Raw genomic sequence first — 17,563 nt, 5'->3', positions numbered from 1 at the left:
TTGAACCGAGCGTTCAGGGTTGGCGTCGGTTTTGTGAACTGATACTTACGAAGTTATCGTAATAGAAGGATCCGACGCTCTTCATGTCCATCTGAAACGAGAAACAGACGGTTGAGCGGAGGTGTGTGGGCGCACGGGGGCACGGCGGCGGGTGCGCGCGGGGCGCGGCGCGAGGGGCGGGGGCGGCCCGTCGCGCCGCGCCGCGCCCGCCCCGCGGCGGGAGGGAGAGGCGCGCGGAGGGATCGTGCGGGCGGGATCGGGAGCGGAAGTGAAGCGTGCGAAGCTGGCGGCTGTACCGGTGGCGGCTCGAGCTCGGCGGGCGCCGGCCGTTTCTTGCCCGGCTCCGAAGTCGCGCTCGCTGCCGGCTGCTGGGCTGCGGCGGCCGTCTACGTGAAGCGAAGCGTCGCAGGACGGGACGGAAACAGTAACGATGTAGTAGATGCACAGTATACACCTAAAGCTCTGCACGAGGTGATATTATGCGATAGATAAAAAAATAAAAGTGAAGCGTGAGTGCGACGGAAGCGTGGCGCGAGCCGGCGCGAACGTAACAAAACAAGCTGCGCGAGCGGAAGCGGCGTCGCGGCGAGCCAGACAAGCGGAAGAATGAAGCGAGCGCGAGCGAGCGAGGCGAGAGCGTGCAGCCTGGTGGCGTACCGCGCCGCGCGCCTGCGCCTTAAGGTGCGCCTGCAGGTGCAGGGGAGGGTGGAAATAGCGGCAGGGGTCGCGGACGCAGCGGCCCTTGACGGCGTCCATGCACACCGTGACACAGCCGTCGTCGTGCGCGACGACAGACGGCGGGGGGTGCGCGAAGCGACACTCGGCCTCGGCCCGCTTGCACGCGCCGCGCTGGAACTCCCGGCACACCTGCACCACCACACACCAGCCATGCCCGCCGCTCGCGCCCCGCGACTTCACACTGCCCGTGCCTATCTACCCTCGCCTTATCACTTTTATCATATTACTCGCCGCTGACTATTGTATTTAACATCGACTTGATACGCGATAATATTTTTGTCTTTATTTGCGTAATCAAGTAGTGCATGTTTTATATTTAACTACCAGACAAGGATTACGATGAGACCTTTGATATTTAATTAAACTCGACCGGACGCCGCTTACTGTATAATTTTCGGCGAAATCGATTGGTTATACTTTTAAATCAAACGATATACGCATCCGTCGCATGTTTTATCTGCATATGAATTATATATTTTAGTTTTATAATTTTAATTCCTTTACAAATAATTTAATAGATTTTATTAATCTGTTCGGTATATTAACGGACTTGAAGCATTTGGCATCTACACTGTGGGCGTAACTCCAATGCCATCCAAAGTCGTTAACAGTTCGTTCAAAGACAAGAGGATGAGTTGCAGCCACAGTGCAGGTCCATCACCACAGGATTTAAGCGAGTGCTGCTCGCGAAGCGCACACGCAGACGCACCGGGCCAGTGCGGCCGCGCGCCTCATACACACGGGACGGGCATAGGGCTCATGGGCCGAACTTTGCATCGGGAACCGACGAATACAAATACGTCTACAACGCTGTTAGCGAACGATCGTGCATTTCATTTGGTTCTTTAAACTCGTGGTTCATCCACTGTTACAAAACATATGCGATCGCGTCGGTCCCCGGAGTAAATGGAAACAATATAAAGCGCTCACTATTTGGGTGGAGACGACGAGAACGGTTGCAATATACGTGGGAGAGTGTTCGCTTACCTCAAGGCGATCAGTGCGAGGCAATTTCTGCTGCAGCACGGGTTGCTGCATGACGCCGAGCGGCGAGGCGGCGGCGGCGGCCGGGTCGTGGCCCAGCACCGCCGGCACCAGCTGCGGCGCGTAGTACTGCGCGTATGTCGAGCCTACGCCGGGCACGCCCGACAAGTACGGCGATGTTGCCTGTCATCATACATTACACTTTTACAACTACCCTCACACAAAATATCCATACTGCACTTATATATCACATCACATCAGCTTATACTAGGTATTTCACAAGTGTTAATAATTTATATTATTAAAACGAGCATTGAGATGAAATCTTACAAAAGCGATAAATACGTAACACACCTACAAAAAATTATTAAACATTAGAGACGTAAGATTATGAAAATACCGTTAGCCAAACAAGCTTCCACATGCATTAATAGAAACGAATTGAAATATTAAACAAGCATACGGTTTGTCCGGTCAAGCTATCCACCGGCCACCAGAACTAGGACAAGGGTAATAAAAAGGTAAGGAGCTGAAAAATGGAAAATTCTATCTATCAACAACTTATATGCAGCGATAGAAAGATACGACGAAAAGAATCATGTTGAAGGAAGGTATGTGAGGAGACGGCGGGGCGGGGCCGGTGGTGGTGCGTCGTGTTCAACGGTGGCGGCGGCAGTTACCTGCGGGGCGAGCAGAGCGAGACTGATCGGATCCAGCGCGGCAAGGTGGCCCGCAGCTGCGCCCGCGCCGCTCACGCCGCCCACCTCGACACAAAACCACACAAACACGCTACTCATCGTGCGAGGACAAGCGCGCCCGTGCGCCTGCTACTCTCCGCGCCTGCACACCTCGACACCTCCGCATCACCGCGCACTATTCGGTGTAACACTACTGGCTCAGCGACAGGAAGCACAGTCACAGTTAGTCAATTACTAGTACTGGTCTACGACCTCCAATAAGCTACGAAATGCAAGTAGCGGTGCGAACAGAGGCGCCGAGGAGTGTAGGGCCGCCGCGTTTGCGACGCCGCGCCGTGTACGGTGAAGTGAGGCGCTGTTCCAGTGATTAAATCTGCATACCGCTTATCCCAAGTTCAAACACATGTGAGTAAGTTAAGAGAGTAGTCATGCCACTTAAGGAACGAATGGTACAAACATGCGCAAGCAAGTGAGGAGCGATCGGCCACCGAGCGGCAACGTTTAAGTTGTGCCTGAGTATATTAACTACCTACTAATACGAATACAGATACATGGATCCCTGACTTTGTTTGGTAGATTCGCACGCATTCGTAGCAGAACTTTAAATTAAAGCGTGGAACTCCATGCACAAGCGGTGGTACCGCTTTGTAGAAAGTAAATTACCATTTACTTTCAACGTGCACATGATTAAGTTTCTGAGCAAACTTCATGAGCGAATAAAGTTAATTTACTTACGGAAGAAGTATGCCAAATACTTGTACAAATACAATATAACTAAAATTTACTTAACTAGCTACTTACGCACTATGAGGCACAACTTAAACTTGAGCACATTTTTGTCTACGTGTTTCAATAATAATGCCTAATAATAAGGTAGCGAATACACCGAAAGCTGCGTGTTACGTGCAAAAAATGCCTAATTCTGAGGACCGATCGCTCAAAGCATTTCCGTGTGAACAATTTGAGAATAGTGGAGCACTCACCACGGCGGGAACTTGGCCGGGCAGCACCTGGCCCGGCGTGAGGCCCATTTGCTGCATTAGAGCGTTTTTCAGTGCGAGGTGATTCCGACCGTTGATCAGCAACTGGTCCTTCAGATGCTGCGGTGGGTGGAAGTACTTGCACGGCGGCTTTTCACGGTTACACCGGCCCTGAAACGTACACAGTTGGTTTATTAGACTAGGAATACAATAATATGTAGTAAAAGTTCATACAAGTATTTATATAATATTTAGTACAAATTCCCGCTACAAAGAAATAGGAGAGAAAATATAATGAGACCCATTTCATCTGTCCGCATTCATTCAATATCATTTCGATAAGCCTTCCGTGTTGCTGGGTGTAGGGTGGCCGCGGTTAAAGCTCGATATGGGGCCAGTATATGAAAATCCCTCCATGCATCACAATTGCTGTGGGCCGGGCACGTAGCCACCAAAAATCCTCAGCTCGATTTTTCCTTATAACCGCGTATTAGGCGATGTCAAATATTTCAGAAGCGTGTCGGGGGCGCGGGGCGGCGCGATTCTTCACTGTGCTCATTTTCGACGTCAATGAGGCGCGAGATAATTGCCTTTCGGATCTGAAGCCCTCTGCCGCACCCGTCTATGATGATTTATTTACATCCGCGTAATTAACTGTCGTTCTACGTGACGGGAAGAGCTCCACGGGCGTTTTATCGCCGCACGCCGAGCCTCCTGCGCCATATTTTATTCAGTGAAAAAACGGAACAACGCTTATCGGTGTTTCAAAGAAAATACGTATACAAACAAACGCCATCTGAATATTCAGCATTCCAACAGGGGACTCGCTCGCTGATAATGTCTACGGAACAGCTTCGGAGTGATTTACAGAGTAAGTTTTGTAAAGCCGAGCCGATGATATCACGTTAGTTCCCTCGGCCATGCACGACGCGGTACAGGCGGGTACAACGCGCGCAAACATTTCCAAGTGTGAATCTTTGGTTCTGAGCGAAATCCGATGCAAACATGCTCCAAATTTTCTCAGTTATTAAACTTCGGCGATGCGTGCTACAACTAGCTAGTGGAACAGTCGGCTGCATTTAGATTAACTTGTTACTGGCAGGCATAATGTTAGTTGGACGGTCCTCTCACGGTTAAGCTCGGGATAAAGTTATTATTTCCTGTTATCCCGTGCCCGTCTACTTTAGCCGAGTTTCGATTCGAACCAAGCCGTTTGTGAAACTTGAATGGGTGATCACGTTTCATCATTAAGCACTGTGATAACTCTATCGATTCTATTAAACTTGTGTTTATTGGATGGTTTAGATTTGTCTACATTATTACGTGAGAACTAACATTTTAACACCTCAGTATATTAACGCTATTTGTTACAAAAAAAATAATACAAATTACTTTCGACGCAATATTGGTACCATATTGTTACACTTCACCGTAATGTAAATTTAGATAGTGTTCTAGAACATTTACAGATTTGATTCACATTCAAAATTAAAAAAATTTACCCACGCACTAACAAGTCCGAGACAATATATCAATGCCGCCTGCATTACGCGACCGTTGCAATTCTCAACTAGAACATCGGTATAATTAGAGACAAGTGAATACCTAATTTTCGGTTAGCAACAAGAGCTGACGGCTGGCTGCAAGTGTATGCAGGTGGAACGCAGCAGCGATTAGCGTGACTGATGCCGGGCGCGATACAAATGGCCGCGTCGCCTGAGACGAATGGCCCGAGCCCGCGCCGTCCCGTCGGGGGCATTACGATGTTAATTGCCATCCGATCACCTCTATCTGGTCGATACATCCACAATGGCGTATGCTCTTTATTTTATCACGTGTTTAAACCGTAGGTAACCTAATGATTTCCTAAGGTTAGGTTTTTAAAAAGCTACAAACTCATTGTCGATGTTGAACTTAGAGTTGTAATATATCACTAATCATACATACGCTAAAATGTTTGAAAGTAAGCCAACATTTTCACAAATATTCAACAGCATAACAATGCAATAAATGAGAAAAGCGTAATGCACAGCTAAACAAATGTTGTTATTATACAACGTACCCGAATTAAAACTGCCAATAGGGCATCTATTCGATCGAGATGGGCAACGGAGGGTCGAACGCGCACGAGCCGGCCAATAACCGCCCAAAACTAATAACATTTTTGTGTGATAGTGGAGGAGCAAACCAACTGGGGTACCTTTTGCGAATCCTTTATTAAACAACGTTGTGCACTTGCGATACAATAAGGTGCCGGCATTATCACCTCTCTGTTTTCCTTTTCGCCCGTTTTATTTATTCAAGTAAAATGGAAAGATTTTATTATTAAAGTATAAAAGCAAAAGTAGAAGGGAAAATAATTATCAAAGCTGTTGGACTTGGCACTAGTGCTCGATTAAGGCAAAAACGACATCAATGAACGGAGGCACTTGTATCTCGTTACTACGAGAGCCGTAAGACGAGCGAGTGCACTCAGAAACTATGACGTGTATAACGAACGAGGCTCGAGTGCAGCGGCGGCCGACAGCCGCCACCTGGCACGTGCCGACATCCTCATTTACTGCCATCACCTGCTCTGCACCAACTTTTGATCTTACCAGGTAAATTGTACTCCGGCCAACGCTGCCTCTTAATTATCGTGCCCCGAAATGGCAACGATTTAACTTGGTCATTAGTTTGGAGCCATCGAAACGACAATCAACTAAATATAATTTGTAAAGTTGTTAGGCGGAACGTCTTCCGAAATTATTTACTTTGATAGATTTTTTATGCTACGGCGGTGGTCAGGGCAGGCGCAAATACCGTAACAAGTTGAGCAGAATATTACTTGGTTTTTATTTTTCTCCGTTCTATTACCTGGCTCGGGATAAGTAAGAATTTGCAGTTAATGTTAATGGTAAAGTCGTGATGTAGCGTCTACATATTTACTACAGTATGATTTATTTGATGAACCAGTTAGTAGGAAAAGACATTACTGCCTCATAGAAAACAGAAGTACGTAGCACCATCGAAAAATACTCTCCATCACTGGTCTAATCCGTCGTCTTTTCCGTAATCTTTGTCAATCCCCGTAACAATTTTTTAGCGTTGTAAGTGTTCATGGGTGCGTGATCTTTTCTGCTATAGTAAAACTCTATATTATATTATACAGTTACACCACTGTCTAATTTGGTAAAAGCACATTAATTTAATTAAACAAATGCGTATTAGTTACGGTTAGATAGGTTTCATTATCGTTGCGCGCTCGAGATACGCGTCGTATTTAAAACAAACGAGGAGCTAAGGAGGATGTCAAGAGTGCGTGTCGGGCGCGCCGGTACGCGAGACACGCGCTCGTTAATCGATTAGAACGTTCGATCACGATTGATGGATTGGCGACACGCGGTCGGTGGTGCGCTGCGGTGCGCGGCGGACCGTGCGCGGAGGACACACGCCAGATCGCCACTCATCTATTTCACTATCGGCCGACACGCGTCCCGGCGAATCGACACGAGGAAAACAATGATCTAACGAGCCGATGAATGACATGATCCCGCCGCGATCCGACCCACAGTCCACTTGTACGCACCGAAGTGGGTGCCAGGAATATTTGGGGACAGACGGAAATAGAACCCGCCGGTGCGTCATGCCAACCACCGCGGTGAGTATTCCATGGCACGTGGCCACACATGCTACTGGACATTTGCACACTATACATTTTTATGACTTATAATGCACTAAAACTCTAGTTTCATAATTTATTATCAGGTTGAAGTTTCATAATTATTGTTAGCATATAATTATATACCTACACTTATAACTTCATACATTCTGCTTTTATTCATACATTCACATCACTTCCCTGTGTTGCAATAATTAGGCTGATACAAATTAATTCTTTGTATACGAAATGCTGAACAACTGGAATTCGAGTTATTTGTTTAGAACTACATTCGTAACATCAACATATTTTAATTTCAGTAAAATTATTAATATTGCATCAAACGAATGAAAACATGCTCATATTAATATGTATTTGTGTATGTAAAGGGAAAATGGTTGATGGAGGATTAGTCAAAGGCTCATCACAAATACGGTGAATATGTTTTTAGGAGTTTATTAAAGAGTTTCGCAGGTATGAAACGAGAAATAGTACGTAATACGATCATAAGGCAAGATTCGGTTCCGGATGCCGCAAATATTTTTTTTTCCCAACAAGCCGCGGCGAGGGAAAGGTGAAAATCTAATTTGCAAAATTTTGTGGCCGCGAAGGGAATTAGGTAAGCAAAGTCAATTCTGAAAGTAAGTAGAATTTGAATTTAATATGATTTATAGAGGCGCTGGGAGTGGCTAATGAGGCGTCATGCGAGAGGGGCGCGTGTTTACCGTGCGCGGTGTTCGGTGCCCGCGTTCGGCCGACGCGGCGGCAGCGCGGATTTTTTATCGCGGCCTCTGGGCGGCGCGGAGCACGCGGCGTGGCTTACGTAATGCCGAACACGCCTACCATCCAAATAATTAGCTATTTAATTGATTTGGACGATCAAATAATAACATGCGCACGTACCATTAAAACGGGACCAGTTCACACCCCCTTTATGTTTGGTTTCCAACTAATTAATCGTAAATTAATTACACACATACATACGTATGTTTGGATGGCGGCCTAGGAAAAGCAACAAATTTTTCACTACAAGCTAAGTGTTTGTTGTTTTGAAGACTCACTAATTGATGAGGAGAAAGAGGGATTATCGAGCATTTGTCAATTAAATTTCAGCCTGTTTCTAAGTTATTTATAACTTGAAGTGGTCGCAGAACTGAATAGCTATGCTCTCACAGGGACATTTCCATTGATAAACTTCGATTTAAGAGTGCATTTCATTGTATGGCTTTTTTATTAGTGAGGCTTTTTCATTTCTAAATTCATGTCAATTAATGCATGTTCTAAAATAGTTTGTTTTAATGGTTGATACTCTTTGTCGAAGAATCTGCCCTTCTGTTCTGTCCTGACATTCTTTGACCTTATACATTTCGTTTATTAGGTGGGTTTCGTATATTTTCATTAACATACTCAAGCCTGCCAGGCTGAAGAAAAAATAAACTTTTTGGGAACCTTAAAGAAGAATTATTCACTCTGGTAGAATTCCCCAACAAGTTTGCAACGCTATGCCGTAGCTTAACGTTAAAATATGCATTCGTGCACGAAGTTATCTCGGCCACTTTTGCCATAGCCCGCGGCGTCGAGTGCAGAACGCCCGACTGGCCGTTGTTTATTCCAGATTTTACATCGCTGGGGAAAATTTCGAAAAACATAACCGCCTTTTGTTTGTCGATCTGAGCAAATAGAGTTCTGTTAATGTGGATAATAATGTTGTTGATGTATTAAGCGTTTAGCAGGTCGAAGCCGGACGCGGGAGGCACGAGGTGCGAGATTAATGCAACGGAAGCGGGCGCGACCTCTCCAGGTGTTTCATTAAATTGCGCGCGGCGCCTCGGCCGGCTCGTACGGCCATTATGAACGCTGCAAGCTCGAGGGCCATTCGCTTTAAGAACGCCCGCGCCACTTTGTAACAGCCTTAATGAATCTTGTTACTTATAGGCTCGCGTAAATTGCCTATTTTACTAACTTAGGGAGGAAAAAAAAAACATTAGGTGAGTGAATGCTTTCACAAAGCCTTCTACCGGAGAGCGGTCCGGTGGGCACTTACCACATGATCAAAAGGGGGTTTACTGGTGAGTCTCTAACGTTTATAGTTTACATCTTTAGTAAAACGCAGGAGTGATTTATTTTAAAAGAATCTTGTTTTATTTGTTTGTGGACAACATGGTTGATGATACCAGGACTTTTGTATCGTTAATACTATAAATGAAGATAATAGCATTTATAAATGTGCTGATTATAATGAAATGTCTTTGAGTAAATATCCACTGAAAAAATGGTATTGAATAATAATTTTATTTTCAAAAACTAACTCATAACTCTTAACGTTTTACAGTACGAATCTTCCTGTAAATGACTCTAATATTGAGTTTTTAATTATAATAAATATCTGATTTAATTGATATTCTTTACGAAAGTTACTTTTTTTAATAAAAAAATTAAGGTATTAATTGTATTCGATACTATTTTATCTCTAGGCAACTACTACTTGATTGAATAACAAACGGTCTGGCACATAACCTTTCCCATTTGTAATATTAGCGAGCTCATTTATTAATGACGTGGGACCATCTGGTATTCATCGTGTACTGTGCATGAATGACGAGCAAACACACGTGTGTACGTATATGCGATGTAGTGAAATAATCGCGCTGAGAGTGAAGTTGGTGTATGTAATTTGAAACGATATGGAGCGACGTCACCGGGCGTCGCCGCTCCGACGCTGCCGCTAACCAGTTTAGCCGCGCTGCACCAGTAATTAGTCTAAGCAACTAGATGGAGCGTCCGATTCCACGTGCCTCCTCGCTCACTTTGACTTTCTTGCCGTCTTCAGAGGCTTACGCGCACAGCGATTTCACGGGTTCAAACCGTAAAGCTTAGTCGCCTTGGCCACATTTCAAATGAGAAAGACCGGGCTAGGGGTTTATTGCCCCGAGTTGGCTAATCAAACGTCAGCGTCTCGGTGATCAGTGCTAATGTATTGACACAATCTAGACGTTCGTGAGATACGGTACCTAACTACATTTAATTGGGAAAATAATTATTAATTTATATGAGCATTGAGACGAAGACATAGCAAAATATAAAGGTATTTATTGCTTTGTTTAAATTTCGTGAACGGGTCCCTCATCTTGTCAAAATTGACTAAACGGCAAATCATCCGGCATTTTCAAAGGAGCGGAAAATCAGGCAGTTTAAAGGCAAATTAAGAATTTCGCTAAGCGCAATAGTCGTTAAGCAGAACATCTTTCGACTTTCGACGGCATTTATCTGCAATATCTGTTATACAGATAACAATGGCTGTATCACAACAAAGGTTTCTGGCACGTTTCCGTAACAGTATTTTCTTTGCTTTTGTACAGAAGTTAATAGAAAACATTGAGCGATATCGGATCCTTTCACAAACCGTAGCGACGGCTACGATCTGGATGGTTAGTGTCTATCTTGTACGTATCTAATAACATGCAGCTTATTTTCTCAGTTCAAGTTTGTCTATTTCTCTACGATTTTAATCGTGGATAATTTTATCTAGCTCTTTGTATTTGTTAAATGACAGAATTGTTAAACTCCAGATTGCGGTGACCGTAAACAAAAGTTCGAAGATAAAAGGTGATAACTGCGAACCGGGCTAACTACAAAATAAAGAGCCTTTAGTACGTACGATAAGGGAAGTTTAAGAGGAGTTTTCGGGCGGGGGTCGCACCGATAAATTGGGCGGCACTTAATTATGATCTCGGGCGGCATCTTGCAGGCGGCTAATGTCCCGGACTCGTTTAATGCGCGAACTTGTAGTCTCGGCTCCGGCGGGCGCGATAAATCTCCATCTGCGACCTGTGGGCCGAGCGGCGACCCTGGCCACCTCGCCGCGCCGCGCCGGGCGAAACCGACCCGGCCACTAGTCTCGCAAGCGAACCGAGTACACAAACCACGTGCTGTCTTAAACGTTATACAGTTACGCTTTAATGAACCGTCTAGTATATAATGTCGAGCAGTCATAATCGCTCTCAAGTCTCATACATGTCTGCATGCAACTAGTACGGCATTGCATTAGCATAGATTACTGTACCGTCTGGATACCTAATATACATTTAAATGTAACAAGCTAATTTATTACGTATTATGCTTTAGTGTGTGTTGCATGTTGAAATAAAATACTGTAAATTAAACAGTACAATGTATTGTTGCGTATAAAAATTATGTATTTATTGTTATGATTTTGTTAAAGTTAATGTTACAACATATAAAATCGATTTATTAGTCTCGTAACACGAAAAAGTATAACTTTGCAATACAGCACAAACAAAACGCCCCAATAAACAAAGTTATCAATCAAAAATATTTTATGAGGGAAAAGTGTATAGATTCGCAGGGCGAGCACTGCGCAGTGAGCAACGAGAGGGGTGGAGAGTTCGCATGAGGCGGCGTGTGAGTGCGAGTGGAGTACATTAGGAAGAGTGCGACAATGTTATTGCATCGTGTTGCGTTAATGTGCCCGAGGTCGATGCCAAGCGACAATGTGGGGCGCTGCGCACTCGGCGGCGCATTATCTAGGTATAATTAAAGCGGGCAAGACGATGTCGAGACGTTACCCCGCTCCTAACGGCTTTTATGGCGTATGTAACATTGCCGGCACATAAAATAAATGTGCCGCCTCCATCTTCACGATATAGCACTGTACTTCCAGATTAATCGCCAGAATGTTTGCTCTCACGCCATGCGACCGACACTTATTCACACCATACTTCCATCTAATAAGATATACCTATATTGGAATATGTTTCGTATTTTTATTCAGCTACAGACGGTGCTTTTTTATTTGATGTTCATGGATAAATGACATTAGCGATTTCGCAGCACGCTGGTAAAAAAACGTTTCTTGATAAATATAGTTACAGTTTTAGTAATAAATTATTAACAACCCAAAGCAACTTTAAAAGAATTTATTCGTTTTTACGTCACTCTGCAGAAACGGAAGTTAAAATGGCACAAACATCAAAAATATACTCAGGTAACATAAAGATTCATAAAAATACCAGCTGTTATACATTTTTGCGTGCCAACAACAGTTTATTTCTTGCTTCATGTTGTTTCAGTCAGTATAACTTCTTTCTTTTTATAAGAATCAATAAATCAACGTGTTTATACAGATTACGGACCTATGACATAATTAATATAGTCCGATATTATTTGTTTAGACATAATTAAGATGGCCGAAACTGGGAATCGGAGCTTTCGTGAAGTTTTTTTATACTTCCATACTATCGCAATACAAACCGTATAGAAATCCATAATCTATGGTACATATATTATAAATAGCTTATAGAGTAATTCGGCAAAGTTTTTTTTAATACAATTGTGCATAGTTCACTAAACAAATCGACCTTTTGTATTTTAGAAGTAAATTTAATAATTTGATTTGCGTAGACGAAAATTTGTGCTGCATACTGATTGACTCTACAATCTACATACAAGCGGTTTGTGTGGCTATTCTGAAACGAACGAAAGGTGTTCAAAATGATGGGAAAAACTGCAAGAATTATAGTTATTTTGCTAAGGAAATATCTGTATATGAAGACCAAATTCAATCACTACGGCATCTTAGATATTTTGTATTGTAAATTTAAATAAAATGTTCAGGTAGTTATGTAAAATTACAAATAACTTTGCTTTGGATATTTTGTTGATTGTATATAATGTTTGTTTTCATAAGGAACATGTTCTTAACAACGCCATAGATTAGGCACTTTAAGCAGCAACGCGACGGTTCGAATTTTGGGAATACCCACCAAGACTCGTTTATTTGAATCCTTATACGTCCACATTAGCTTTATAGGCGTCGGGGAGCTTTCTCCAACATTAGCGGTGCCAGAGTGCACTTTTATTGAGGATGAAATACCGTAATTGCCACTCGGCCGGCGGGCCGTGACTGACGAGTTTCGTACGTGCTAATTGTGCCATCTCACCCGTGGTCGCACGGCCGCCGTGAAAGGTCATATTTTATTCATGTTCAAAGGTCGCCATACTCTAATTTTGATTAATTCCGTTCAGACGCCTCTCGCGAACACAATGGACATTCAATTGCTAGCAAAGATTCCGGGTGTCACGAATGAAACAAATTGTAACGATATTTACATTAACAACCGACGACACGCAATACGGCGTCCTACATAAAAAGGAGGAAATATTCAAAACAATAACCGCTTTTCATATCTCAATCCCCAAACAGCCGTAATCTTGACAAATGACGGTCTTTCAAGTGTAGTAGGCATCACGGGCCGCATTGACTAAACCCCAAATAAACTGACGCAGATACATAAATAAGCATATTCGATGTTTTATTGAGTACAGGAAATACATAGGAAATAGTTTCCTGGGTCATTACGCGAGGCATCAATCAAAGGAGCGACGTGGCGGCTCGGATTTGGAAAACGTACACCCAGATCGATTTATATGGCGGTCGATTTCCGTTAACGAAATTTGTGTTCGTAAGTTTTATGTGTAAAATGAGTTTTGCGTGGTTGTAAACGGCAATAAATGGGTAAGGCGCGAGGGCCGTAAGTAGTGTGGAACGTGGCCGAATGCACGATATCTGCATTGTGGGGCGGCGTCACGGCGCCGACGGGTCTAGGCGTCGCGGCGGCGGCGGTGGTGGCGGCGCATACATCAGGCACGCGAGCTCCGCCGCCACCGCCGCCACTTACTCACCCCTGCAGAACCATGCACCAGTTATCATGGCTCTTGTTTTATTTTCGATTGCAGTTACGGTTTTCGCACAATTTTCAGACATAAGCATAATGGTTTACTGCACGGACTGCCGTATATGTAGCGTGCGCGGAACGATAACAATTATTTTAATATTAAGCTTTACAAATATTGTACGTTTAGTACACTAAACATTGACAAATTGTTACCGTCTATTTTCACAAGGGAATGATCAATAAATGCGTTTGTTTGGACAGTTAAGCATTGCTTGGCGTGTGCACATATTTATATAATAAACATACAATTCAGCATGTGTTGAAACATCACTAAAGTTTTTCAACGATGAGTTATTTGAATATAATAAGGTCGCTTGATTAAATTATAATGCTAAACTCAGGTTAGGTTGTTACCTAACTAATTTCCTGTTGGAAATATGAGTACAAATAACAATACGAATGCTTGAGTATGAGGAAAATCAACATTGAAGTCTATTTTTAGACGTTCGTGGAATTTTTGTGCTGAAAATAAAGGATATAGTGTGATATATAATTTTATATAACACATCTGCCTTTGTCCATCTTCTGCATAGTTATAAAGTTTTTTTTTACGTCTAAAAAACGATTCCATGTCGGATCACTAAAATATAATATAATGGTTTTGGACCAAAACAAGGGTTTTACGCAGGCATAGCCGTGAACAAAATCTGGTAACATAAAATAAATATCAGTACTTCTTCCATTCATGACAAAAGTAATTCTGATTTAATAAAACCCAAACGAGGTATGTCGCGGCGTACGGCAAATTGAATAATTTAAAATAAACACTTTAATGAAATAAATGTCAATATTAAAATGTCTCTCAATGGATGCATTTTAATTACACACAATTGACATTTACCTAAAACAATTTTTAGGTAAATGTCAATACAGCTTCGGAATTCTCAATATATTATTCAAGATATTGAGACCGATCCGTTATAATTGTATAATTTGCGAAGAATAGATCACGAATTCACGACAGACGTTGATTAACTTTGATTATGACCTCAACAGCACATAATAATCTATAATATACATTGTGAACCAAATTGGAATTAATCATAATAACGTTTGAAATGATTAATATTGCACGTCGTGCATCAATAGCTAAATATTGTGAGCACGCATCAGCGCTGTTGCAATGATCTCGCTTACTTACCTACTTTGCGAAATTAAATAGATTAAAGATACCGAAAAAAATACTGTAATCGATTGGTAGAGTTCGGAGTTTACGGGTTTAAAATATTTGGTAGAGACTCGTCCATCGCATTCTCGTAAAACGAAGATTCATGCAGACTTAATACAGATTTATTAGTATGCCAAGTGCAACGGAAGACGAGTCGGCTTTGAAACAAGGGGCCGCAGGTTCGAATCCCTGCATTGCGACAAATATTTGTGTAATCAATAAATATTCGGATATGGGTGCTGTGAGATCGAAACCCCTCGTAATTACTGATAATTACGACACAAGATTTGTATCTTACAATCAAATGTAGAGTTAAGACGGTGTGTATGTATGTTGAGTGTATTAATATAAAATGCGCGCATGCGTATTATATGTATGTACATATAAAGAATACCTAGTAACAACACTACGTAACAATTAAAGTGTGGTAGTTTGATTTTTGGATGGTGAGTCATCACCATCATACCATCATATTGAGTAACGACCATGTTGTATCCTCACGAAAGGACAAAGCGTTTATTCTAGACGTCATCTAGCTTAATAAATTTTTACCTGAGTCCGATCGTAAGGACACAAAACACGTTTACCAATTAAATGAAATAAATACCAAATTGCCATTTAAATATGATATAAAATAACACACTTATCGCTGTGTTCGGGTCGCATAGAGATAAGTAATGTTTAAAAAATTGCATAATCTAATTTAAAACAAAACTTTTCATTTATAATCGCTGTTGTACGGCGAAATTAAATATTTATTTACGTGCGAATGTATGCGGGCTCTTGCAACATCGCTGTGTAAGTAGCAAGATGTTCAAACATTAAAAGATCTGCTCAGTGATTATAATGAGTCAACACAAGATGAGACCCCGTTTAGTTTGTATCTGCCGTTGCCATTGCAGTAGCAAAATGATAAAATATAATAAAATTGTTAACGTTCTACAAATATTGATGATGATATTTAAATAAAAAATAATAGATATGATTCATCATTTATGTACGCAGGGAAGGTACCGCGAAGGTGTTTTTTCTTCTATTTCGTCAGAACGTGACGTCACTTTTCGGTACTTGGTATACCTTATATCAGATCTTTAGTTAATTTTGTTTATTTAACAATTATTATGGACAAAAACGGTTATGAAGATGTGTATTTAGACTTATATATTGGGAAAAATGGCAAACAAAAAAACAAATTATTCGAGAAACGACGACTTTGTGATTTGTTAAATAAAGTCTATGAGTCAAGTTTTAATGGCAATGATATAATTATAATTGTCTGAATGTTAATTGCATATCCTTGAATGATTTGCATTCGTGACTCATGCGTCGGATGCGACAATCTTTTTAAATACTTATTGCGTCAATATTTTATTTTTAAGTACAATGTAGACTTTAAGTAATCAACATGCAGAAAAGGAACATAATATGAAGAACAACAACAGGACTTCGCCACATTGCGACTTGATAACACCAACATTGTTATTGATCATATTTATTGTATGTGAATTACGCGTCGGATTTTATCAGAGGTGAAAGGATATTTTTGTATCATTACGCGACCAAGAATTGGCGAGATAATTACAAGGCAAAACCAACTGGAATATATCTTAATAACGACATTTTCCTCCTCTATCTATTTAAATAGAATATCGTTGACTCAGTGCATGAAATTATTACAGTCAATTGCATCACAACGTTGCAACTTACAAGTCACTTAGGTAAATTTACAAGTTCAGCAAGTATATATCTAATAGTGGTGCGAAACCTCAAAAGCTATAAAGTATGTCATTGTAATATGTAAATATTTTGATCTTTATATTTACGAAGTAAAAAGATTCCAACGCCATCTAAAAAATTGATGGAGGATCTGAATTAAGTAGTAAATTTTCAAATTTACTTGGCGGCCATTTTAATAAGAGCCACGCTACACTAGTTTAGCAAACGCGACGGGTGGCACTGCTTGGAGCTAGTTACAAATGCAGAGTCCATCGAGGGCGGGCAGGGTGCACGAGGCGCGTCCACATTGTAAGTTGCACCGGCGCTCTCCCATTATCCTATGCAAATCCGGATTTCCCAAATATCGTGCTCCGCCCGCGGGCCACCTCACTATCGCGGCTATTAATAACCCGCCGTGTTACAAATACGAGACTCAGAGCTGAGCCGTTTAGTCCGCCGACGAAATACACTGCCCATATGTTACGTTGTGTGCTCCGGCTTTGTGGAAATATTAAGTTCAAATTGTTCATGATACGCTATATCCACGTGTTTTGGGACACTGTTTAACTATCTTAACGCAATGTATACGAATAAGCCGATTAATTATATTCCTGTTAATAAACGTACTTTATAAATTCAAACGTATTTCGTTCAATAATAAGATGACTCACCGCTATTACAATAAACGCGTCCCGGGGGACTATTGCCCCACCTACAGAAACCTTGAGCGAACAATACCACATTTCATTTGAATTTTGTGTTCAAACTCAAGGATCGTTAAAATAATTAAGCACTTGCAAGAATATTCGCGAAGGCGGAAACTGTCTCGAACTGTCAGTAATACGTGTGTACCCCCGCGCCTTACGCCGCCTTCCACTTCGTTA

At 42.0% G+C, this 17,563-nt stretch overlaps 1 protein-coding gene across 13 annotated transcripts in view; it reads right to left on the bottom strand.

Moving 5' to 3' along the window:
- LOC115440977 (protein muscleblind) overlaps positions 1-17,563 on the bottom strand; it is a 253,444-nt gene that overhangs the window by 8,733 nt on the left and 227,148 nt on the right. For 9 of the 13 annotated variants that reach the window (XR_005112847.1, XM_037441982.1, XM_037441980.1 and 6 more), the window contains 5 exons: positions 3,404-3,571; positions 2,403-2,486; positions 1,726-1,905; positions 297-386; positions 50-91 (listed from right to left, as the gene is read on the bottom strand). Coding sequence is in view for 11 of the 13 variants with exons in the window: in XM_037441982.1 (XP_037297879.1) it covers positions 50-91; positions 297-386; positions 1,726-1,905; positions 2,403-2,486; positions 3,404-3,571 (564 nt within the window). In the remaining 2 variants the exon portion in view is untranslated. The remainder of the gene's footprint in view (positions 1-49; positions 92-296; positions 387-1,725; positions 1,906-2,402; positions 2,487-3,403; positions 3,572-17,563) is intronic. The other 4 variants (XR_005112848.1, XM_037441990.1, XM_037441984.1 and 1 more) reach the window with 3 other exon arrangements.

Source organism: Manduca sexta, chromosome 23 (assembly GCF_014839805.1).
Source record: "Manduca sexta isolate Smith_Timp_Sample1 chromosome 23, JHU_Msex_v1.0, whole genome shotgun sequence".
Lineage (NCBI taxonomy): Eukaryota > Metazoa > Arthropoda > Insecta > Lepidoptera > Sphingidae > Manduca > Manduca sexta.
The sequence above is the reverse complement of the archived record's forward strand: the minus strand, read 5'-3'. Positions and strand labels throughout refer to the sequence as shown.